The sequence below is a fragment of the Neoarius graeffei genome, chromosome 24 (assembly GCF_027579695.1).
Source record: "Neoarius graeffei isolate fNeoGra1 chromosome 24, fNeoGra1.pri, whole genome shotgun sequence".
Classification (NCBI taxonomy): Eukaryota; Metazoa; Chordata; class Actinopteri; order Siluriformes; family Ariidae; genus Neoarius; species Neoarius graeffei.
The window spans coordinates 48,967,081-48,992,989 of record NC_083592.1 but is presented as its reverse complement, the minus strand read 5'-3'; the positions used below and the strand labels follow the sequence as shown (position 1 = coordinate 48,992,989).

The following is a 25,909-nucleotide window of genomic DNA, read 5'->3' as shown; positions in this document are numbered from 1 at the left end:
CAGGACCTTCTTGCTGTGAGGTGACAGTGCTAACCACCACACCACCGTGCCACCCCTCCATTCTATTACATTTCATTTATTACATTGATCTATTCTATTCTATTCTTTGCTTTGTTCTGTTCTATTCCCCCATATTTTGTAATTATTTTTTCCTACTTTATATACACTATATGGCCAAAAGACACCCGTGTGGACACCCCTCCTAACGTGTTCAGGTGTTTCAGCCACATCCTTTATTAACAGGTACATAAAATCAAGCACATAGCCGTACAATCTCAATACACAAATACTGACAGTAGAATGGGTCATACTGAAGAGTTCAGTGACTTTAAACATGGCACTGTGTCATGGGATGACACCTTTGCCACAAGTCAGATCATGAAATTTCTGTCCTGCTCGATTTGCCCTGTCAACTGTAAGTGCTGTTATTGTGAAATGGAGGCGTCTAGGAAAACTTGAAGCAACACAGAGCAGAAGACCATACAAAGTCACAGAGCATGGCCATTGAATGCTGAAGCGTATAGCACATAAAAATGGCCTATACTCTGTTGCATCACTCATGACAGCCTGAGATCACTATGTCCAATGCCAAGTGTCTGCTGGAGTGGTGTAAAGCACACTGTCACTGGACTCCAGAGCAGTGGAAATGTTCTCTGGAGTGATGATCTTGCTTCATTACCTGGCAGTCTGTTGGACAGTTCTGTGTTTGGAGAATGCCAGGAGAACACGATTTACCAGAATGTATAGTGTCAACAGTAAAGTTTGGTGGAGGACGGATAATGGTCTGGACTGTTTTTCAGGGTTTGGACATCTTAGTTCCAGTGAAGAGTAATGTTAATGTTAATATTAATGATACAGCATACAAAGACATTTTAGACAATTTTATGCTTCCAAATTTGTGGCAATAGTTTGAGAAAGGAAGGCCCTTTCCTGTTCCAGCATGTTCCCCTGTGCACAAAGCGAGGCCTATAAGTTTGGTAAGTTTGATGTGCAGGAACTCCAGTGGACACTGCAAGCCATGCCTTTTCATCCAAAATCAGTGCCACTATATTAATAGCCATAGATTTGGAATGGGGGCGGCACGGTGGTGTAGTGGTTAGCGCTGTCGCCTCACAGCAAGAAGGTCCTGGGTTCGAGCCCCGAGGCCAGCGAGGGCCTTTCTGTGTGGAGTTTGCATGTTCTCCCCGTGTCCGCGTGGGTTTCCTCCGGGTGCTCCGGTTTCCCCCACAGTCCAAAGACATGCAGGTTAGGTTAACTGGTGACTCTAAATCGACCGTAGGTGTGAATGTGAGTGTGAATGGTTGTCTGGGTCTATGTGTCAGCCCTGTGATGACCTGGCGACTTGTCCAGGGTGTACCCCGCCTTTCGCCCGTAGTCAGCTGGGATAGGCTCCAGCTCGCCTGCGACCCTGTAGAAGGATAAAGCGGCTAGAGATAATGAGATGAGATGAGATTTGGAATGGGATGTTCAACATGCTCATAATGGTGTGATTGGCCATATAGTGTCTATAATTACATTTCATTCACACACACACACACACACACACACACACACATACATGCATGCACACTTTGCAAAGTAGCACTTGCAGCATTGCCAATTTTATTGCTCAACATCTAATCCACACTGCACAGAGTAGCACTTCCTGGAACGTTTGTTTACTGCTGAGGAACCAGTGCCAAACTCCTCTTACGGCTTCTCATCTAACCCCCATCATTCCTGATTTACGACTCAAAACAAGATGAATGTTTTGTGTAGTGAAAGTCCCTACACTAAGGCTTACAGTAAGCTCTGGTTCAGTTGATGTGAAGGACCGCCTCCTGAGATTTGTCTTCCAGGGAGTTTCCTGTTAACATAAGAGATTAGGCATGATATAACTCTTTATGGATCACTCAATATATATAATTGTTAAGATAACATAAATCACCTGTGCAATGAACTGTTACTCACGTGTTGACACTACTTGTGTCATCACTACTGAACTATGTAAAGAAAAGAAATAAGTACCGTAATACAAGTCAGTGTATCGTTTTTAAATGTAATACGAGTCACGTGTGTCATTTTTAAAAATAAAACATTGAAGGTTTTAGCATTGAAAAAAATTAAATCGTTTCCTGTTCTCTATGATCCCTATACCTCCTCCACCTAATTATTTTGAGGAGCTACAGTCCATGACCACTAAATTCATTTGGAATGATAAAAGAGCTCGTATTCGTCTATGCACATTACAGCGACCAAAACACTCTGGAGGCTTGGCAGTTCCTGACTTTAAACTATATTACTGGTCATTTCAAATAAAGCAATTGACAATTTGGTGCAAAGAGAATGTAGTCACACCCTGGCGTCAGATAGAGAAAGAGATGGTAAACCCGCATAGGATGATAGACATACTATTCTGTGGGCTGGAACCTAGATCTGTGTGTAGAAAGTTTGGACCAATTATAGGCAACTCCCTGAAAATTTGGTTTGCTGTCCAGAAACATATGGGGTGCAAGGTAAAGCTCTGTGACCGCTCTCCTGTTTGGTATAATTACAATCTATTACAGCATTCTGGTCCCTATTATAATGACAGTTGGGCTTCTGGAGGAATTTATACTCTCCAAGATCTGTATGATAGAAATGGTTTGATTTCGCTCCAAGAGCTTAAAGAACGTTATTCTCTCCCGGGGTTTCCTTGGTTCTTGTATTTACAGTTGAGATCTGCAATCCGTGCTCATGGAGTTCCGTGGGACTCGCCTTTACCCTCTCATCCGCTGGACTCTTGGATTTCCGCTCGAACACCTTCTGTTGGATTAGTGTCTGTTATCTACAATGAACTGATATCTAAGGATGTTAAACCTTTGGGAGTGATCAGTTCTTGGAACCGTGAACTTGAGGGTCAGGGTTATAATCTGGACTGGGACAATATTTGGACCAACATACCCATCTCATCAAGAAATCCAGCACATCAACTTATTCATTACAAGTTTGTGCACAAATTTTACGCCACACCATACAGACGCTTTACAATGAAACTGACAGAAAATCCCAACTGTACAAAATGTGATCAGAACGTTGTTGGCACATACCTTCATATTTTTTGGGAATGTCCGTCTGTGTCTGGCCTCTGGATCAGGGTGCATAGTTGCCTTGAAAATATTTTAGGTTTTCCCATTCCTATGTACCCCCCTCTACTTCTATTCAATGATGACACCGCTCTCAGTGGCAATACCAGATTGGCACAGAGGAAAGTTATATTTGCAGGTTTAATGGCTGCTAAGAAGACAATAATACATTCATGGTTTTCCCCGGACATACCATCGGCAAAAGAGTGGCTAAACCATTTTAGAGACATTGCTGTTTTAGAAAGGTCATTGGCTGTCATACATAAAGCACGAGCATCTACTGTGGAGGCCTGGGACGCTCTTATCAGTTATCTTTCTGACGTAACATTGTTTGCGCGTATGTAGGGTGTACATCTCCTCTTTTTATTTACTTAGTTGTACAATGTGTGTATATAAGTGTGTATGTTTATCTCATCTCATCTCATTATCTCTAGCCGCTTTATCCTTCTACAGGGTCGCAGGCAAGCTGGAGCCTATCCCAGCTGACTACGGGCGAAAGGCGGGGTACACCCTGGACAAGTCGCCAGGTCATCACAGGGCTGACACATAGACACAGACAACCATTCACACTCACATTCACACCTACGGTCAATTTAGAGTCACCAGTTAACCTAACCTGCATGTCTTTGGACTGTGGGGGAAACCGGAGCACCCGGAGGAAACCCACGCGGACACGGGGAGAACATGCAAACTCCACACAGAAAGCCCCTCGCCGGCCCCGGGGCTCGAACCCAGGACCTTCTTGCTGTGAGGCGACAGCACTAACCACTACACCACCGTGCCGCCCTAATACAAGGTGCAAAATGTTCAATGAAAAAGTTTGTCACAAAAAAAAAAAATTAAATCGTAAAATGTATCAAGTGAGTTGAGGTTCAGCATAAGGTCAGTAAACATTGGAGAAATTACAATTCAACTCCTGAGGGGATTTTTTTCCCCCCAGCTTCCCTATTATTATTCACGTACGTTGTACAAACCATTCGTTTACAATGTGGTGTTCATTGTACACATATCACATTTCTTAAAGCTTTTTTTTTTTTTGCCTATTCTTTGCCCAGGTCCTTTTGATTGCTCTGTTTAGCTTGTGGTAAGGTTTGCTTTCACTTCCACCTCTGTCTGGAGTTCAAACTATGAACAATTCCAGGTAGAGTAATGGAATTAAAAATACCTGTGAATGAGATGTTGAACCAGAGAGACTTTGTGAGCTGTTCCTGTTGCATTGTCACTCAGACCACATTTGGATTAGTTTGCATTTCTGTACTCGGTGCTTTACATCTTTGCTTAATGCAGTCAAAGTTCCACCTGCATTCTTTTGTTCAAAGACATGCGGTTAGGTTAAAATTGGACAGCTTTGGGCTGAGGTGCCCTTGAGCGAGGCACCTAACCCCCAACTGCTCCCCGGGTGCTGTTAGCATGGCTGCCCACTGCTCTGGGTATGTGTGTGTGCTCATTGCTCACGTGTGTGTGCATGTGTGTGTTCACTGCTTCAGATGGGTTAAATGCAGAGAGGAATTTCACAAGTGTGTGAGATATAAAATTGTTGTTGTTGTTGTTCTTCTTCTTCTTTGTGACCAAGTCAGTGACTTGACCTCAGACGGGGGTTTTTTCATTTCACTGGTTTCCCTTCTCATTCTGTTGTATGATGTGAAAAAGTACTTTCAGACCCTCTTGTCCATTCTCATGTATTTCTCTCTGCAGACCATATTATGCAATAAACAATGGTGTAACCTTAGAAAAAACCTGATCTTCCAGGATAAGCATCAGTAGATTGAAGTATTGTGCAATTCTGCAGTTTAGAATAAACACATGCACCTTGTTCATTACATATTATAGGTGCACATGCACACTTGGTGTGTGTAAATACAGTGCTGAGCGTAAATGAGTGCACCCCCTTTGAAAAGTAACATTTTCAACAATATCTCAATGAACACAAACAATTTCCAAAATGTTGAAAAGACAAAGTTTAATATAACATCTGTTTAACTTATAACGTGAAAATAAGGTTAATAATATAAACTTAGATTACACATTTTTTCAGTTTTACTCAAATTAGGGTGGTGCAAAAATGAGTACACCCCACAACAAAAACTATACATCTAGTACTTTGTATGGCCTCCATGATTTTTAATGACAGCACCAAGTCTTCTAGGCATGGAATGAACAAGTTGGCAACATTTTGCAACATCAGTCTTTTTCCATTCGTCAACAATGACCTCTTTTAGTGACTGGATGCTGGATGGAGAGTGATGCTCAACTTGTCTCTTCAGAATTCCCCATAGGTGTTCGATTGGGTTCAGATCAGGAGACATACTTGGCCACTGAATCACTTTCACTCTGTTCTTCTTCAGAAATCCAACAGTGGCCTTAGATGTGTGTTTAGTCATGTTGGAAAAGTGCACGACAACCAAGGGCACGGAATGATGGTAGCATCTTCTCTTTCAGTATGGAGCAATACATCTGTGAATTCATGATGCCATCAATGAAATGCAGCTCCCCGACACCAGCAGCACTCATGCAGCCCCACATAAGGACACTGCCACCACCATGTTTCACTGTAGGCACCAGGCATTTTTCTTTGTATTCCTCACCTTTGCGACGCCATACAGTTTTGAAGCCATCAGTTCCAAAAACATTTATCTTGGTCTCATCACTCCAGAGTATAGAGTCCCAGTAGTCTTCATCTTTGTCAGCATGGGCCCTGGCAAACTCTAGGCGGGCTTTTTTTGTGCCTGGGCTTTAGGAGAGGCTTCTTTCGTGGACGGCATCCATGCATGCCATTCCTCTGCAGTGTACGCCATATTGTGTCATGGGAAATAGTCACCCCAGTTTGGCTTTCTACTTCTTTAGATAACTGCAGTAAACTTGCATGCCGATTTTCTTTAACCCTTCTCATCAGAAGATGCTCCTTTCAAGGTGTTAACTTCCGTGGACGACCTGGATGTCTCTGTGAGATGGTTGCAGTTCCATCTTTCTTAAATTTTTGTACCACTTTTGCTACAGTATTCTGACTGATAAGTAAAGCTTTGCTGATCTTCTTGTAGCCTTCACCTTTGTGGTGTAAAGAAATTATTTTCTTTGGGGAATTCTGAAGAGACAAGTTGAGCATCACTCTCCATCCAGCATCCAGTCACTAAAAGAGGTCATTGTTGAAGAATGGAAAAAAATTGATGTTGAAAAATGTCGCCAACTTGTTCATTCCATGCCTAGAAGACTTGGTGCTGTCATTAAAAATCATGGAGGCCATACAAAGTACTAGATGTACAGTAGTAGTTGTTGTTGTGGGGTGTACTCATTTTTGCACCACCCTAATTTGAGTAAAACTGAAAAAATGTGTAATCTAAGTTTATATTATTAACCTTACTTTCACGTTATAAGTTAAACAGATGTTATATTAAACTTTGTCTTTTCAACATTTTGGAAATTGTTTGTGTTCATTGAGATATTGTTTAAAATGTTACTTTTCAAAGGGGTTGGATTCATTTACGCTGAGCACTGTAAATGGTGGTAAAATAGATGATGGTAAAATGTCACGACATGCATAAAAGTACTTGGACAGGTGAATAATGCTGTCTCATATCACTACTGGATTTATGATTTATGGTTTTATGCTTGCTAATAAGCACTACTAGCAAGTTCACTTTTTCTCTTTGCTCAGCAGTTCATTTCAGGCTCAAAATGGTGTTTACAATTCAATTCCTGAGGGGATTTTTCCCCCCTAGCTTCCCTATTATTATTAAGTCCAACTCAAAATAGATGGTTATGTCAAAATATCACAACTGCATTTCTTCCATAGAAATAATACCAACTGGTGCATTATAGTAAGTGCACTATTTGAAGGGTAGTACCATAGAGGTATGTAATCGCTGCTTGTTCATTGGCTGGTGATCCATCCATTATCTGTAACTGCTTATCCTGTGCAGGGTCGCAGGCAAGCTGGAGCCTATCCCAGCTGACTATGGGTGAGAGGCAAGGTACACCCTGGACAAGTCACCAGGTCATCGCAGGGCTGACACAATCAACCATTAATACCTACAGTCAATTTAGAGCCACCAATTAACTTGACCTGCATGTCTGAACTGTGGAGGAAACTGGAGCACCTGGAGGAAACCCATGCAGACATGGGGAGAACATGCAAACTCCACACAGAAAGGCTCCCGTCAGCCACTGGACTCGAACCCAGAACCTTTTTGCTGTGAGGCGACAGTGCTAATCACTACACCACCATGCCGTTCTTGGCTGGGGATGTAATCAGATAATTTACAACCTTAACCTTGCACACAGAATAAACTGCACATCTTCATTATTTACAGCTACATTTATTTATTGTTATTTGTTAAAAGCATTCTTTGCATTTACGTTCATTCATTCATAACCTCTGCCAACTTTGTTCGTGGAGGTTATGTTTTTGCCTCAATTTGGTTGACTATTCTCAATGTAACTCAAAAAGTAGAGAACAGATTTGGATAAAATTTGGAGGAAAAGTGGGCCATGGGCCAAGGAACAGTTGATTAGAATTTGATGCAAATCTGAATATGTATATGGATCCAGGATCCAGATATGTTTGTGGATCCAAGGTTTTTTTGTCTGTTCCCAAAAAGTAGTGAACTGATTTGGATGAAATTTTGTGTACAGCTTTAGTATTCTCCTGTGTTCAGGTGATTTGATTTTGATGTTGATAATATGTGGCTTGGTGGAGGTATGCACTCTATCATATGCCCTTTTAGTTCATTCATTCATTCATTCATTCATTCAGCTTCAGTAACTGCTTTATCCAGATCTGTACTGTGGTGCATTTGGAACTTATCCATCACATACTCATTCACACCTAAGGGCAAACACTAGCTAATCCCCCTTTTGTTGGAAGGAACCAGAGAACCTGGTTGTGTATATTGTGTGGAAAATACAATCAACAATTATCAACAAAATGTACAATAAGCAAACTTGCTAATATTGTAATACAACCCAGATTCCAAAAAAGTTGGGACAAAGTACAAATTGTAAATAAAAATGGAATGCAATAATTTACAAATCTCAAAAACTGATATTGTATTGACAATAGAACATAGACAACATATCAAATGTCGAAAGTGAGACATTTTGAAATTTCATGCCAAATATTGGCTCATTTGAAATTTCATGACAGCAACACATCTCAAAAAAGTTGGGACAGGGGCAATAAGAGGCTGGAAAAGTTAAAGGTACAAAAAAGGAACAGCTGGAGGACCAAATTGCAACTCATTAGGTCAATTGGCAATAGGTCATTAACATGACTGGGTATAAAAAGAGCATCTTGGAGTGGCAGTGGCTCTCAGAAGTAAAGATGGGAAGAGGATCACCAATCCCCCTAATTCTGCGCCGACAAATAGTGGAGCAATATCAGAAAGGAGTTCGACAGTGTAAAATTACAAAGAGTTTGAACATATCATCATCTACAGTGCATAATATCATCAAAAGATTCAGAGAATCTGGAAGAATCACTGTGCGTAAGGGTCAAGGCCGGAAAACCATACTGGGTGTCTGTGATCTTCGGGCCCTTAGACGGCACTGCATCACATACAGGCATGCTTCTGTATTGGAAATCACAAAATGGGCTCAGGAATATTTCCAGAGAACATTATCTGTGAACACAATTCACCGTGCCATCCGCTGTTGCCAGCTAAAACTCTATAGTTCAAAGAAGAAGCCGTATCTAAACATGATCCAGAAGCGCAGACGTCTTCTCTGGGCCAAGGCTCATTTAAAATGGACTGTGGCAAAGTGGAAAACTGTTCTGTGGTCAGACAAATCAAAATTTGAAGTTCTTTATGGAAATCAGGGACGCCCTGTCATTCGGACTAAAGAGGAGAAGGACGACCCAAGTTGTTATCAGCGCTCAGTTCAGAAACCTGCATCTCTGATGGTATGGGGTTGCATTAGTGCATGTGGCATGGGCAGCTTACGCATCTGGAAAGACACCATCAATGCTGAAAGGTATATCCAGGTTCTAGAGCAACATATGCTCCCATCCAGACGACGTCTCTTTCAGGGAAGACCTTGCAGTTTCCAACATGACAATGCCAAACCACATACTGCATCAATTACAGCATCATGGCTGTGTAGAAGAAGGGTCCGGGTACTGAACTGGCCAGCCTGCAGTCCAGATCTTTCACCCATAGAAAACATTTGGCGCATCATAAAACGGAAGATACGACAAAAAAGACCTAAGACAGTTGAGCAACTAGAATCCTACATTAGACAAGAATGGGTTAACATTCCTATCCCTAAACTTGAGCAACTTGTCTCCTCAGTCCCCAGACGTTTACAGACTGTTGTAAAGAGAAAAGGGGATGTCTCACAGTGGTAAACATGGCCTTGTCCCAACTTTTTTGAGATGTGTTGTTGTCATGAAATTTAAAATCACCTAATTGTTCTCTTTAAATGATACATTTTCTCAGTTTAAACAGTTGATATGCCATCTATGTTCTATTCTGAATAAAATATGGAATTTTGAAACTTCCACATCATTGCATTCCATTTTTATTTACAATTTGTACTTTGTCCCAACTTTTTTGGAATCGGGGTTGTAGAAACATGTTTACTACTCAGAGGTAATGTACAAGTTTTTCTAATCAGTCTGCTTCGTTTGGCCATGCTCGACATAATCATGTTACCTCATCGACTTGAAGAATCCATCTGATCATGTGGCTGAAAAGCATGAGATTTTCACATCTTCTACAGGGCTGAGGTGGGAAGAAAAGTGACCCCATCTATGGATGGACTGCAAGTCGGTAAGCGTCTCTGATATGAGGCCAGTTATATGACTTGTTCTGTAATGCATCACAAATAAGCTCTTTCCAGACATCAGCTTCATTTAGGTTATCCAATAATGAAATTACTGTATACACTCTCATGTTATTGCATTGCCAGATTTGGGATTCACTAGTGGATGATATTGTTGCACATATAATAATATTAACCCATAACATAAACTTTCTTCTGCATTTTTAGTCACTGCTATCTACAACCCCAATTCCAAAAAAAGTTGGGACGCTATGTAAACTGTATATAAAAACAGAATGCGATAATTTGCAAATCATGGAAACCATATATTGAATTGAAAATGGTACAAAGACTACATATCAAATGTTGAAACTGAGACTTTTTATTGTTTTTTTGAAAAATATATTCTCATTTTGAATTTAATGTCAGCAACACTTTTTAAAAAAGTTGGGACGGGGCAAGTTTACCACTGTGTTGCATCACCTCTACTTTTAACAACACTCTGTAAATGTTTGGGAACTGAATAGACCAATCGCTGTAGTTTTGAAAGAGAAATGTTGTCCCATTCTTGCCTGATATACAATTTCAGTTGGTCAAGGGTTGAGGTCTCCTTTGTCATATTTTGAGTTTCATAATGTGCCAAATGTTTTAAATGGGAGACAGGTCTGGACCGCAGGCAGGCCAGTTTTGCACCTGTTCTCTTTTACTACAGCACCATGCTTTTTTAATATGTGCAGAAAGCGGTTTGGCATTGTCTTGCTGAAAGAAGGAAGGCCTTCCCTGAGAAAGATTTTGTCTAGATGGCAGCATATTGCTCTGAAATGTGTATCTATCACTCAGCATTAATGAGGCCTTCCCAGATGTACAAGCTTACCCATGTCATGTGCACTAATGCACCCTCATACCATCACAGACGCTGGCTTTTGAACTGTGCACTGATAACGAGCCGGATGGTCCCTCTCCTCTTTAGCCTGGAGGACGTGGTGTCCATGATTTCTAAAAAGAATTTCTACTTTTGATTCGTCAGCCCTCAGGACAGTTTTCCACTTCGCCTCAGTCCATCGTAAAAGAGCTCGGGCCCAGAGAAGGTGGTGGTGTTTCTGGATATTGTTTATATATGATTTTAACTTGCATTTGTGGATGCAGTAATGAAGTGTTTTCACAGACGATGGTTTTCTGAAGTGTTCCTGAGCCCGTACGGTGATTTCCACTACAGACACGTGTCTGCTTTTAATGCAGTGTCGCCTGAGGGCCTGAAGATCACAGGCATCCAATGTCAGTTTTCAGCCTTGTCTCTTGCATACAGAGATTTCTCCAGATTCTCTGAATCTTTTAATGAAATTATGTACCATAGATGATGTGATCCCAAAATTCTTTGCAATTTTACACTGAGGAACGTTATTCTTAAATTGTTGCACTGTTTGCCCACGCAGTCTTTCACAGAGCGGTGAACCCCTCCCCATCTTTACTTCTGAGAGACTCTGCCTCTCTGGGATGCTCTTTTTATATCCAATCATGTTACTGACCTGTTGTCAATTAACCTAATTAGTTTTTTTTTAAGCATTACACAACTTTTTCAGTCTTTTGTTGCCCCATCCCAACTTTTTTGGAATGTGTTGCTGACATCAAATTCAAAATGAGCATATATTTAAAAAATAAAATAAAATTTCTCAGTTTCAACATTTAGTATGTTGTCTTTGTATTATTTTCAGTTAAATATCGGGTTTCCATGACTTGCAAATCTTCACATTTTGTTTTTATTTATGTTTTACACAGTGTCAAAACTTTTTTGGAATTGGGGCTGTATTTGTTATCCAAACTGTGATGTATTTAATTTGAACTTGAGTCTTTGAGGCTTTGAATCGAATCAGTTTTCAAACTCAGTTGTCACATTTGCTGGTGGTGGAGCTTGAATGTCAAACGGCAATGCATATAATTCATTATGTGTCAAAGTAATGGAAAGCCTGTACCCTAGAGTGAATAGAATGCTCAACTGTCCAGAAAATCATCAGGACAGTCATGGTCATTTGTATGCACAGCTTAACCAGTGTCACTCATCTGAAGTGCCATTGTTCTGGCTCTGTGCCACAATTTTCTTGGAAACACGCCTTTCCTGATGCCAGAATCTTTGTGGTGGGAGGGGGGACCTGATCATAAATGAAGACAATCTCATCTCATCTCATCATCTCTAGCCACTTTATCCTGTTCTACAGGGTCGCAGGCAAGCTGGAGCCTATCCCAGCTGACTACGGGCGAAAGGCGGGGTACACCCTGGACAAGTCGCCAGGTCATCACAGGGCTGACACATAGACACAGACAACCATTCACACTCACATTCACACCTACGGTCAATTTAGAGTCACCAGTTAACCTAACCTGCATGTCTTTGGACTGTGGGGGAAACCGGAGCACCCGGAGGAAACCCACGCGGACACGGGGAGAACATGCAAACTCCACACAGAAAGGCCCTCGTCGGCCACGGGGCTCGAACCCAGACCTTCTTGCTGTGAGGCAACAGCGCTAACCACTACACCACCGTGCCGCCCTTAATGAAGACAATGTCAAAGATAATCCAAAGCTACACCTTGCAACCGTTTGGCCAAAGAATTGGCTTTAAATTGACTCCAGACGTTGGCTTAATGGTGCAAATTAAACAGAAAGGAAACTGGAAATTCTAAAAAAAATTTAAAGAGAAGGAGGAAATTGTTGTTTGGACATGCTGAAAGGAACATTAAAATGCTTATCGGTGCAATAAGAAAAGGAAACAGCAGTACGTCTTAGGAATTTATTGCCTTTTTCCTGAGAATATAACTGTCCTTGCTCACACAGCAATAATAGTGTCTTTCATGCAATAATGGACATACCCATGACAACAATTTATGAACTAACCACAGAGAAATGAAAACGACCGTGGGTAGGAAAAAGTGCACAATACGGCCTGTTTTATCCTCTGCTTTGATTTTGTGCAGAGCTGAAACAAAACCATGTCTTTATTTGCTTGGAACTGAATTCATAAGGCATTAGAAAAAGATGCCTGCATTCACGTGACAAAAAAAAAAAGCAGTTTTTTTTGGAGCGTGTGAGACTTTGTCAAAAGTAAAAGAAAAGGTGGGGGAGATGTGACGGGAAGCATTTGAAAAAATAGTTGGAGAGGCGGAGAGTGACGGTACATAGTGAATTGATGAATTTATGAGATAATGAAAGTGAAAGTTGATGTTGATTGTGGCATGAGGTGCAGTAGGTGTATAAATATAGCTGTGTCATCATAGGTCTGTATACACCTTCGAGGTATCACACTTGCAGAACTCAAGAAAACTGCAGAACACAGACGCAAGAATGATGAATGCAGTAGTTGTTCTTCTGGTCTTCTGTTCGCTGTGGAACGATGCACAAGGTAAGACTCACATGCACATGCACATGCAGAGCAGTTTCTTTTTCTGTTACAATAAAAAGGATGTTGGTCATTCATCCATAATATATCATTGTGACGTGGACTCAGGGTCAATGACCGCCTGAACTAAAGTCTTTTAAAACTACAGGCCTATTGTGTGCAGTATGAACTTGCTGGAATAGTGGGACATAAATGTCATGATTCAGTTTTCTTCTCTCTCTCTCTCTCTCTCTCTCTCTCTCTCTCTCTCAAGGGGTCTTTCCATTTTTTCTTGAAATGAACAGATTTCCTGTGAATCATGCACACGTTCCTAATATATGGCGCAAAAGCATGCAAAAGAATCTACTCCTCCACTTCATATGTGAAATTATAGATCGTCTAGTTTTGCATTGCATTAATCCATTGGTTATTTTTCACTCCCATGATTGTAATGAGCTGGATCTCTTTTTTTCCTTTCTAGCATTCTCCAGCAACGCTGCTGACTGCTGCCTGTCCACCAGTGATGCTTTAGTTCCACGCCGCATTCTTGAATCATATAAAATCTTAACCGTAGAGGATGGATGCCCCATTCCAGCTACCGTGTAAGTATTTTATCGGAGTAAAATAGTATAGAACAATATAGTATTTTATTACCATCAGTCTCCATCCTACAAAATTTTAAATACACACACACCTTTAAAGACTCACCTTTCTTTCCCTGTTAACTCTCTGTCTTTTAGGTTCATCACAAAAAAGAACAAGAAGTTGTGCTCTCCACCTACATACGACCCGAGATATCCATGGGTGATGAAGCTTGTTGAATTTCTGGACAATCGTAGCGGCAAAAGCAAAGGTAACAAACTATATAAATACTCTCTCGATTTAATTATCATGGTTGTAGAGCTAAACAGACATTAATTTTAACCTGCCTTTACTGATTTTCTCTTTTTTCCAGGTGCTCAGTGATCAACAGGGTGAATATGCCCAGACTTGTTGGATCACCATGACTGCATCATGTTCTGTGAAGCTTTTGCAATGTTAATACGCTACTTTGCTTCGTATCCATGTCATTTGAACATTTCTGATATCACGCACATGCTCTTGAGTTATGCTTCTCATACAAAAAAAAATAAACATAAAATGTACCAGGGTGCATGTCTGTATCAACATTGGGTTTTTTTTATACACATTAAATCACTGATGAGTTGTATTTTTTTACCGTCAAATATGCACATGACTTTTCGAAGACAAGTGAATTCAAATAAAATTCATTTTTGTAAATAATACCCAGTGTTTGTTGCACTTCTTATTAATCTGATATCAAGTCAAGTCAAGTCAACTTTATTATCAAATATGCTATACAGTGGTGCTTGAAAGTTTGTGAACCCTTTAGAATTTTCTATATTTCTGCATAAATATGACCTAAAACATCATCAGATTTTCACACAAGTCCTAAAAGTAGATAAAGAGAACCCAGTTAAACAAATGAGACGAGAATATTATACTTGGTCATTTATTTATTGAGGAAAATGATCCAATATTACATATCTGTGAGTGGCAAAAGTATGTGAACCTCTAAGATTAGCAGTTAATTTGAAGGTGAAATTAGAGTCAGGCATTTTCAATCAGTGGAATGACAATCAGGTGTGAGTGGGCACCCTGTTTTATTTAAAGAACAGGGATCTATCAAAGTCTGATCTTCACAACACGTTTGTGGAAGTGTGTCATGGCATGAACAAAGGAGATTTCTGAGGACCTCAGAAAAAGCGTTGTTGATGCTCATCAGGCTGGAAAAGGTTACAAAACCATCTCTAAAGAGTTTGGACTCCACCAATCCACAGTCAGACAGATTGTGTACAAATGGAGGAAATTCAAGACCATTGTTACCCTCCCCAGGAGTGGTCGACCAACAAAGATCACTCCAAGAGCAAGGCGTATAATAGTCAGTGATGTCACAAAGGACCCCAGGGTAACTTCTAAGCAACTGAAGGCTTCTCTCACATTGGCTAATGTTAATGTTCATGAGTCCACCATCAGGAGAACACTGAACAACAATAGTGTGCATGGCAGGGTTGCAAGAAGAAAACCACTGCTCCAAAAAGAACATTGCTGCTCGTCTGCAGTTTACTAAAGATCACGTGGACAAGCCAGAAGGCTATTGTAAAAATGTTTTGTGGACAGATGAGACCAAAATAGAACTTTTTGGTTTAAATGAGAAGCATTATGTTTGGAGAAAAGAAAACACTGCATTCCAGCATAAGAACCTTATCCCATCTGTGAAACATGGTGATGGTAGTATCATGGTTTGGGCCTGTTTTGATGCATCTGGGCCAGGATGGCTTGCCATCATTGATGGAACAATGAATTCTGAATTATACCAGTAAATTCTAAAGGAAAATGTCAGGACATCTGTCCATGAACTGAATCTCAAGAGAAGGTGGGTCATGCAGCAAGACAACGACCCTAAGCACACAAGTTGTTCTACCAAAGAATGGTTAAAGAAGAATAAAGTTAATGTTTTGGAATGGCCAAGTCAACATCCTGACCTTAATCCAATCGAAATGTTGTGGAAGGACCTGAAGCGAGCAGTTCATGTGAGGAAACCCACCAACATCCCAGAGTTGAAGCTGTTCTGTATGGAGGAATGGGCTAAAATTCCTCCAAGCCGGTGTGCAGGACTGATCAACAGTTACCGCAAATGTTTAGTTGCAGTTATTGCTGCACAAGGGGGTCACACCAGATACTGAAAGCAAACGTTCACATACTTTTGCCACTCACAGATATGTAATACTGGATCATTTTCCTCAAGAAATAAATGACCAAGTATAATATTTTTGTCTCATTTGTTTAACTGGGTTCTCTTTATCTACTTTTAGGACTTGTGTGAAAATCTGATTATGTTTTAGGTCCTATTTATGCAGAAATATAGAAAATTCTAAAAGGTTCACAAACTTTCAAGCACCACTGTACATGCTCGACATACAGCACAGATGAAATTTCAGTCCTCTCTGACCCACGGTGCAAACAGGCAATAAAAATAGAATAATTGAAAAAAACAAACAACAATATAAACAGTATAAACACTATATAAAACTATATCGATATTGATATAGGAAATACTATTGATATTGTGACAACTTGTACTTTTACACAATACTGACACATCACAGGCACTGTCTTTACTTTTATAACACTGATCGATTTCTGGAAGGAGTCTCCATTGCCCATTGTTATCACTTTAAATAAGAACAGAGAGATAGATTTACTTTATTGATCCCAAGCTGGGAAATTGTTTTGTTGCAGCAGCAAGTTATCAGACATGCAGAAAGAAAAAGACACACTGTACAAAATAAAATAGAATTCAAAAAAAAAAATCCCATGAACAAACTGACTATACAATATACAGATAAAAATGTAACAATAATAATAATAAAAATCTATAATTGTGCACTGTACACGTGAATGTGTATTAATAGTGCTAAAAACAAGAATTGTGATAAATGACGATAAAAACTGTGCAAAGGTGAATGGAAGATAAATTAAAACACAAACTCTAATGGTGCAAAGTGACTAATGATGAAACAAATAAGAATAAGAGGAACAATAAAGCTGTAATTTTCATTTTCCTGATGCGGGACAGAGGGATTTTCAGTTTCTTTGGAGCTTTAACCGGATGTATTTCTGTTCTAATAATTTCAAGAGAAAAAGAAAAGAGAAGCAGAGAGGCAATTATGGTTTATAATTCAGCTTGTAATGCAGGCATTATGAGGAACTAACTTGTTTTTTGGAGCTTACAAAACTTTCTATGTACGTAATACAGGCATGTGTGTGTGTGTGTGTGTGTGTGTGTGTGTGTGTGTGTGTGTGTGTGATGTGATGTGTCATTCAAAATAATAAATTAAGCATGTTAGTGCTGGCAAATTACTGTAGTGTAAGAGATTAAGACACTTCAGGACATGCCGTTACTGGAAAATAATCAATTTCCTAGTGGGAACAGGAATTCTGCTTTTTATCCAGCCATATTACACCATTCTGTCGTTGATTCTTTTTCTATAATAGCATGCCCTGTTGTTGTTTATTTCTTTTATATATATCATTATGGGGCGGCACGGTGGTGTAGTGGTTAGCACTGTCGCCTCACAGCAAGAAGATCCAGGTTCGAGCCCCGTGGCCGGCGAGGGCCTTTCTGTGCGGAGTTTGCATGTTCTCCCCGTGTCCACCTGGGTTTCCTCTGGGTGCTCCGGTTTCCCCCACAGTCCAAAGACATGCAGGTTAGGTTAACTGGTGACTCTAAATTGACCGTAGGTGTGAATGTGAGTGTGAATGGTTGTCTGTGTCTATGTGTCAGCCCTGTGATGACCTGGCGACTTGTCCAGGGTGTACCCCGCCTTTCGCCCGTAGTCAGCTGGGATAGGCTCCAGCTTGCCTGCGACCCTGTAGAACAGGATAAAGTGGCTAGAGATAATGTGATGAGATGAGATACGTCATTATAGTAGCCATATAATGGAGGATAGCCATGGATTATTGGTTAGAAAAGCAGCTTTGGGACCAGAAGGTCGCCGGCTTGATTCCCTGAACCAGCAGGAATGGCTGAAGTGCCCTTGAGCAAGGCACCTAACGCCTAACTGCTGCTCTGGGTACATTGTACGTTGCTCTGGATAAGAGCATCTGCTGAATGCCTGTAATGCAATTGTAATATTTTAAAAATGTTTTCAAGGATTGTGATACAATATTTGGTAGACACTCTGAGAAAGTAAAGTACATTACTGTACCTTTAGGTGTACAATGGCTTGCCAGTAGGGCAGTACCTTTGAAGGTACTTATTTGTACCCTTTATATACTGCCTGGGAACATATACACTCACTGGCCACTTTAATAGGAACTTGTTCTTGATTCTAAGGTTCCTGTTCTTGGTTGCAGGACTGGAATCCAGTGTGGTCTTCTGTTTTCTGTTGCATGCTGAGATGCTTTTCTGCTCACCACGGTTATAAAGAGTGATTATATGAGTTACTATATCCTTCCTGGCAGCTCAAACCAATCTGGCCATTTTCCTCCGACCTCTCTTATCAACAAGACGTTTCTAACCGCAGAACTGTCGCTCACTCACTCAACTCAGTGTTTTTTTGTTTTACGCACTATTCTGTGTAAACTTCGGAGACTGTTGTTTGTGTGTGAAAACCCCAGGAGATCAGCCGTTTCTGAAATATTCTAATCAAACCAGTCCATCTGGCTCAAACCAACACCCATGCCACAGTGAAAGAAGGTCACACTTTGAGATCGGAATTTTTTCCCATTCTGATGTTTGACGTGAACATTAACCGAAGCGCTTGATTTGTATCTAAAATGATTTTATGCCTCAAGAGATCAGCTGATTAGAGAACTGCATTAAAAAAGTGGGTGGATGGGTGTTCCTAATAAAGTGACTGTATGTACCTTTTCGGCCCCCAAAAAGCTACACACAGGTCCAATAATGAGCCCCAGGGGATACATTTGTGTACATTGTACCTTGCAGAACAGAAATGGACTCCTACAGTAACTGTACTCCTATTTCTAACAGTGTATCTCCTATTTTTATTGCATACGAATGTAGACCCGGAAGACTAAATGAGCATTACTTTTCAAATTGTCATTCATCATGTTTTGTGCTCATAGTTTCAATGCACCGACAGTTATATTACGCTCGCACACACCCTCATGCTCAGCACAACAGATAAGCACATTGGCTCATCTGTGAAATCCCCAAAGTTGACTAAAACAAATCAAGGAAAAGTTGCTCAGTGTTGTTGATTTGTTTATCAGCACAGTGAAACCAAGATTGTGAGTGATAAATGCAGAGATAACATATAACCTATTGTCTGGACCTTACGGTAAGCTGGAACCATGCAGCTGGCTGAAGAGAAAACGAAAGCATTCTCAGTTTAGTTCCAGTCAAATTTGGGAAAAGGAACAGTGATCGTAAAAGTTCACACAGGACCACCATCGGAGTGTATGAGAAAATGGGAAACTGGCAGAAATTTATACATTTTTATTCCGTGACAAAAGAAAAAAAAGAACTGGGGGAAGAAAAAAAAACTTTTCGGGTAATTTAGGACATTCTTTCCAAAGCAAACATGTCCTCAATAAGTCCCCACTGCAGTTGAGTAATACACAGCTTTATATTTGATATACTGCATTTTTTTTTTCTATTACAGTTTCTAGTTGCAAGTCTTAAAATGTTTTCGCACTCCTCATGGTTTCTGGTTGGAAAAAATAAAGCAAAAAAGAATATCAGTTTTGCAATTTACGTGTAAAAAGTCACATTTTCATCCACTGTTAATACATTTAACATGTATTCTATCTATCTAGCCAAGACTAATGGGGCTTTTCCACTACCAACGCGGCTGAGTTGGGCTGAGCCGTGCCGTGCTGAGTTGGGCTGAGTCGAGCTGAGTGGGGCTGTTGGAGTTGCATTTCGACTACAACTGCGCTGAACCGTGCTGGCTGGAAGTGGGTGGACACATTGGGTGGAGTTAGCGAAAGTGGGTGGACGTCATGTGATGTCGTTAGGCGGTGCAAACAGTGACATTAGTGACCTTTTAAGCGGTAGTCTCACGACCCGGATAGTAAACAATAAACATGGAGGACATGGAGTCGTTAGTGTTGCTGGTCTTGCTTGGGTTGGTCTTCCATCTTCTAGTTTTCTGATCTTCTTCTTCTTCTTTGTCGTAATTCTTCTTCTTCCAGGTTTACGGTGTTTACAGATGGTGGTTAAAGATCCCAGCGTGCTCGCGGGGCGTGTGTGGGCATGTGAGGACACTCCTCCTCACCAATCAGTGCACAGGGGAGTGTCTCCTCACGCCCCTAGCCCTACTCGGCTCGGCTGAGCTCACTTCAGCCCCACTCCAAAACCGTGCGAGTTTTGGGTGCTGAGTAAGGCTGAAGTGAGCTCAGTCGTGCTGCTCTGAGGTAGTCGAAACGCGAGCCATGTTGGGCTGAAGTGAGCTGAAAAAGGGTAGTGGAAAAGGCCCATAACATTCACTCAAACACAAGACCTTTACTCTAGTAAGGCCTGTGAATCCTCCAGATGAGGTTGAAAGCAGAGCAGAAGAGTCTCTCACATTAAAGGGAGGGAGCTAGCTTAAAGCTAGACTGCCTTTCAGGTTTTTCAAGTGTAGGTCATAAAAAGAATTTTCCCTGACACCCAATTATGTTTGTTTAGTGGACCAAAAGCGACTAAATTCAAATCACAAACTTCCAATTTTATTATTTTTTTAAAATAGAACAATTAATGAATTTAAGGCCACGTGACCCTAAATTCTCCGCTATTTTTTCCTGCTTCACCATGACCCAATACAAGATCTTATGTCATTTATGTCATGCATCATGTGGTGGGCTTTCCCTGTTTGCGCAAGGCATTGTGGGATACAAATTTGAAACAGGAGAGAAAAATGGAGGACGTGAGTGTGTGAATGAAATGTTAAAGACCGACTACAGTAACGGAAAGCGAGAAGAAAAGACGTTATGTTATATGCGAAGGAAAGGAAACGCAGGACCAAACTAATAAATATCGGCGCTCAGCGAGCACCTCGGTGTGATCAGCTGTTCGTTTAGCGACAGAATGATGGAACTGTCAGTGCACGCTCAAAGGTAAACCTGTAGATGGCAGTAATGCGACACTGTGGATGCCGTCTGCTATAAAACCCAAAAGAAGAAGGTAAACCTGCGCATGCGCACACACACGGACTTCCTCTGTCTGCTTGACTGCGCGAAGCAAGCGATTTCATGCACATTATTTGCTTTAATCCCCTCAAAGTAAATAACTTCCCAGCCACAGAATGGCCTGATATTTTGTGAGATATTACAGAAATAAACATACCGTATATCACAATGACCACATTTCAGAGGGAACTAAATTTCACTGATTTTATGAAATCGAAAGGTCGTCTAGCTTTAAAGTGATTAACCAGGAAATTTTGAAATTACAGGGTTATGAAATGTCATCATTATACAGTAATACAAGATGTTCTAGATGAAAAAAATTAAGCGGACTTTAACTTAAAAAGCATGTTAAAGTTATAACATCAGTTCGTTGGGCCATTTCCCAGGGCGCAGTCATACCGGATTAGCTAGATACATGGATGTATTAGGAAACGAAAATGAGGATGGCGCGGTGTGACGTAGGATTCCGTATGTCTTCCTCATTCCATCCTGGATCCAAGATATTTGACCGAGTGGCTTCATCAAGTAAAGCAGGAAAACTTTACTCCTGGAAAAAGCCGCAAATTGTGCAGTGAGCATTTTACAGAAGAGTGTTTTGTGGAGGACTTGGATGAACAAATCAGTGGGAAGAAGCGAGACAGGAGGCAGAAACGACAACTGAAGCCAGACGCCATCCTGACTTTGTTTCACCGCAAAACAACAACACTGGCAGCACGACAGCATACCGTGTCATGCATCAAACAGACGGAAGATAAGCAGGTAAATATATACTTTTTAAATAAACTAGCCACTACTTTATTTTGATTCCTTTTCTAATCCTGCATTCCTGTAATTTTTGTGCAGAAATGCAAACAAATTGACCGAGAAGTCACACTAGACCATAATATTATACTATAGTCGAGTATAGCATGCACTTGTACACCTCTGTTGTGCTCGCGGAAAATGACGTCACGCACAATGGAGTTATGGCTGCCTCCCTGACAAAAAATACTCCCGTCTATTTTCATCAGCGGTTATATCGTTAAGAACAAATTTTACATGCAGCTTTTTTTTAATAAAGGACAGACACAAAGACAGACTTTTAATTCAATTTGTTTATTTGCGAGATATTTTCTTTAAAGCTCTGCTATAAAATGGGTGAGAAGAGGAAGAGAGAGGGAAGTCCAAGAGGAGGAGATTTAATATCCTTCACAGGAACAGTAGGATCTGAAATCAGTGCAGAAACAGCACGTAGAAACAGACTAACCCTCTGACCGCAATGGCTCGATCTGATGTTATCAGTCTGTGTGTAGGTGTGTGTGTCTGGATCACTGCAGTCATCTATCTGTCTATCATCTATTATCTATCTATCTATCATATGGCCTTCCTGTCACCTTGAACCTATCTGTTCATTCTCCTCTGACCTCTCTCATCAGTAACTCAATCAAGATCTACTGCTCACTGGCTGTTGTGCAGTTTTTGTGGTGCAGTGGTGAGCACTGTCGCCTCACAGCAAGAAGGTTCTGGGTTTGAATCTCACTGCCAACGGGGGCTTTTCTGCCTGGAGTTTGCATGTTCTGCCTGAGTGTGTGCTCTGGTTTTCCCCACAGTCCAAAGACATGCAGATTAGGAAAAATACCCAGCCACTGGATTTGTATAAGACAGTGCATTCTTAATACTGGTCCCAAGCCAGATATATTTGAAGACCCAATGTGAAATTAGTGTGAGCTAAACTGGTTATTAACCTTCTGAAAATAAATAAAGTCTATTATTATTTTTTCACCAACAATTCTTGGATTGGATAATTGCATGAAATAGAAGAACTATACTTCTGAAGGTGTCCTATGGTATCTGGGACCAAGCAACAAATCTTTTAAGTCACAGGACTTTTTTTAAGTCACAGGTCAATTTGCGAGGCCTTTTTCTGCCTGGGTATTAAACCAGTTTGAGTTCTGTTTTGATCCATCTGTTTCCTCCTCCTTGTATTTTTGTGAGCAATTTGAAGATCCACTTCAAATTGCTCACAAAACTAACTAATAGTTAGTTGCCGGAGTCCCTGCTTATCTCATCTCATTATCTCTAGCCGCTTTATCCTTCTACAGGGTCGCAGGCAAGCTGGAGCCTATCCCAGCTGACTACGGGCGAAAGGCGGGGTACACCCTGGACAAGTCGCCAGGTCATCACAGGGCTGACACATAGACACAGACAACCATTCACACTCACATTCACACCTACGGTCAATTTAGAGTCACCAGTTAACCTAACCTGCATGTCTTTGGACTGTGGGGGAAACCGGAGCACCCGGAGGAAACCCACGCGGACACGGGGAGAACATGCAAACTCCGCACAGAAAGGCCCTCGCCGGCCCCGGGGCTCGAACCCAGGACCTTCTTGCTGTGAGGCGACAGCGCTAACCACTACACCACCGTGCCGCCGTCCCTGCTTATACTCAGTGCAATATGTATACTGTTCCTACTTATTCAGGTGACATTAGGCATACCTAACAACTTGTGTCCCCCCCCCCCCCCCAAAAAAAAAAAAAAAAAAAAAATCTGTCCCTCTGAGTTACTGTCGGTCCTGGGATCGAGATGCTGACCTCTTCTGCTCCTCGGACCTGCCTGATCCATCCTGGTGCCCTATGTCTGGTTAGAGTCTCATCGCATTGCTTCTGTGGAGGACGGCCCCATGTGGACAGTTGAAAGTCACACCTGGAGGACACTCTGGACACTTACAGTAATGCTTTTATGGCTGAGGACTACAGTTGACTTGCTAACTTTAGGACTGAAGTTGTCATGAACAGTTTTGCACTCAAGTTTACATCAATGAAGAGTTATAACATCAACGAAACTGACTTCTTGTTAAAACTGTTAATGTTATAGTCATGTTGTCTGTTGTTGCCCAAATAAGGATGGGTTCCCTTTTGAGTCTGGTTCCTCTTGAGGTTTCTTCCTCATGTCGTCTGAGGGAGTTTTTCCTCACCACTGTCACCACAGGCATGCTCATTGGGGATAGATTAGGGATAACATTAGCTCATGTTTTAAGTCGTTCAAATTCTGTAAAGCTGCTTTGTGATAATGTTTATTGTTAAAAGCGTGAGACAAATAAACTTGACTTGACTTCCAGCTTGCTAGGCCAGTCGAAGTTTCACCAGAGTCCCTTTAGCCGGTTTGCTGGGAAACAAACTGGCTAACAAACCGTTTCCACCTCCCACGACGATGGACGAGGGGTTGGGCAACAATGTATCAAATGGCCATCTCAATAGGATGCTAATCCATCATCCTGCTTTTAGAGCCCGCAACAAAAGGAGCTCAGAGACCCGAGCTCGAGGGTGGCCTTGCAAACGCTGGATTGATGGCATGAGGGAAACCCTCAGAACCTACAACCTGTCTACTACAGAAGCTGCCCACCAAGCCTTTGACCGGCATCTCCAACTCCCTACGACGCCTCAAAGTACAAGCAGAAGATAAAAGAAAGAAGACTTTATGAGGCCCCTCCATGGATAGGACTTGTTTGTCCAGTACATCCCACAGAAGCTTGATGGGATTGAGATGTGGGGAACTGGGAGATCGAATCAACGCCTTGAACTCTTTGTCATGCTCCTCAAACTATTCCTGAACAATTTTTGTGACCACCTTCTTCCATTGCTTCATGGTCCAGTTCTGATGCTCTCATGCCTACTGTATGTGGACAGGGGTGAATATGGGCACTCTGACGGGTCTGCGACTTTCCAGCAAGCTGTGATGCACTGTGTGCTCTGACACCTTTCTATAATTAACTTTTTCAGCAGTTTGTGTGACAGTAGTTTTTCTGCGGAATTGAATGAGTCAGCCAGGCTAGCCTTCATGTACTGACTACTTTCACATTACGCATAATGCTTTGCACCTCGTCAGGTAACCAAAATATAAATAAACTAAAACAACATGGCGTTGCACACTGACAGTAATCTTTCAAATTTAAATCTCCCTGAAACCTTCAAGGAAGTGTCAAAACGAACTAAACCAAAGCTTAAAGAAACCTGCAAAGCCTTTTCTGTGGACTTTGAGAAATCAATCGATAAAAAAGCAGTTGTAAATATCGTATCAAACGCTTTGAACATCTCTACTTTGGGTGACAGTGAGTCAGCAGCCTTCTTCGTGTCTCAACACGGGTGTTCCAACAATTACTGACCTGCACAAGTTAAAAGATCGGCAGAAGAGCTGAGAAAGATTGACACTGATCAGAGAAGAATCCACTGTGAAATCGGCTGCGGGAGGCACGGTGGTGTAGTGGTTAGCGCTGTCGCCTCACAGCAAGAAGGTCCGGGTTCGAGCCCCGTGGCCGGCGAGGGCCTTTCTGTGCGGAGTTTGCATGTTCTCCCCGTGTCCGCGTGGGTTTCCTCCGGGTGCTCCGGTTTCCCCCACAGTCCAAAGACATGCAGGTTAGGTTAACTGATGACTCTAAATTGAGCGTAGGTGTGAATGTGAGTGTGAATGGTTGTCTGTGTCTATGTGTCAGCCCTGTGATGACCTGGCGACTTGTCCAGGGTGTACCCCGCCTTTCGCCCGTAGTCAGCTGGGATAGGCTCCAGCTTGCCTGCGACCCTGTAGAACAGGATAAAGCGGCTACAGATAATGAGATAATGAGATGAGATGAGAAATCAGCTGCTGGTTACGACGAGAAAGCCGTAAGAAAAACCACAAAACGCTTCGTGCATGAGAATTCAAGCAAGGAATTCACTCAGTCAGGTAAGTACTGTAAACACAGCAGAACGGTCAAATTTATTTTTTAAGTTTAAGCTGATTTTGATTTCCTTCACTCTGATTTGAGCTCATATGCTACCAGATTGCGACAATCTTTGGGCTGTTAGAGGAAGCTGTTAGGACGACACAGTCAAATACTACAATCGATCCACCTACATAAACACTAAAAGGGGAAGTACATGTCAGCTTACTTACATTGCATCATTTGTGCTTTGTTTTAGGAGTTGATCCTTCAATAAAGTCATCCTTTTCAGTTCTTTGAC

The 25,909-nt window shown here is 41.4% G+C and overlaps 1 protein-coding gene across 1 annotated transcript; it reads left to right on the top strand.

Annotated features, from left to right (window-relative positions):
- Positions 1 to 13,106: 13,106 nt before the first annotated feature.
- On the top strand, positions 13,107 to 14,514 carry ccl19a.2 (chemokine (C-C motif) ligand 19a, tandem duplicate 2). The gene is made up of 4 exons (XM_060906739.1): positions 13,107 to 13,254; positions 13,712 to 13,832; positions 13,971 to 14,083; positions 14,186 to 14,514. Exons 1-4 carry the CDS (start codon positions 13,197 to 13,199, stop codon positions 14,194 to 14,196), a joined length of 303 nt encoding a protein of 100 aa, XP_060762722.1. The 5' UTR covers positions 13,107 to 13,196; the 3' UTR covers positions 14,197 to 14,514.
- Positions 14,515 to 25,909: the final 11,395 nt, after the last annotated feature.

Bases quoted from the DNA above. Each gene is read 5' to 3' on its own strand.
- ccl19a.2 (XM_060906739.1), top strand. From the start codon at position 13,197: ATGATGAATGCAGTAGTTGTTCTTCTGGTCTTCTGTTCGCTGTGGAAC. The intron at 13,255-13,711 runs GTAAGACTCACA...TTTCCTTTCTAG, and splicing joins GCTGTGGAACGATGCACAAG to CATTCTCCAGCAACGCTGCT. The intron at 13,833-13,970 runs GTAAGTATTTTA...TCTGTCTTTTAG, and splicing joins TGCCCCATTCCAGCTACCGT to GTTCATCACAAAAAAGAACA.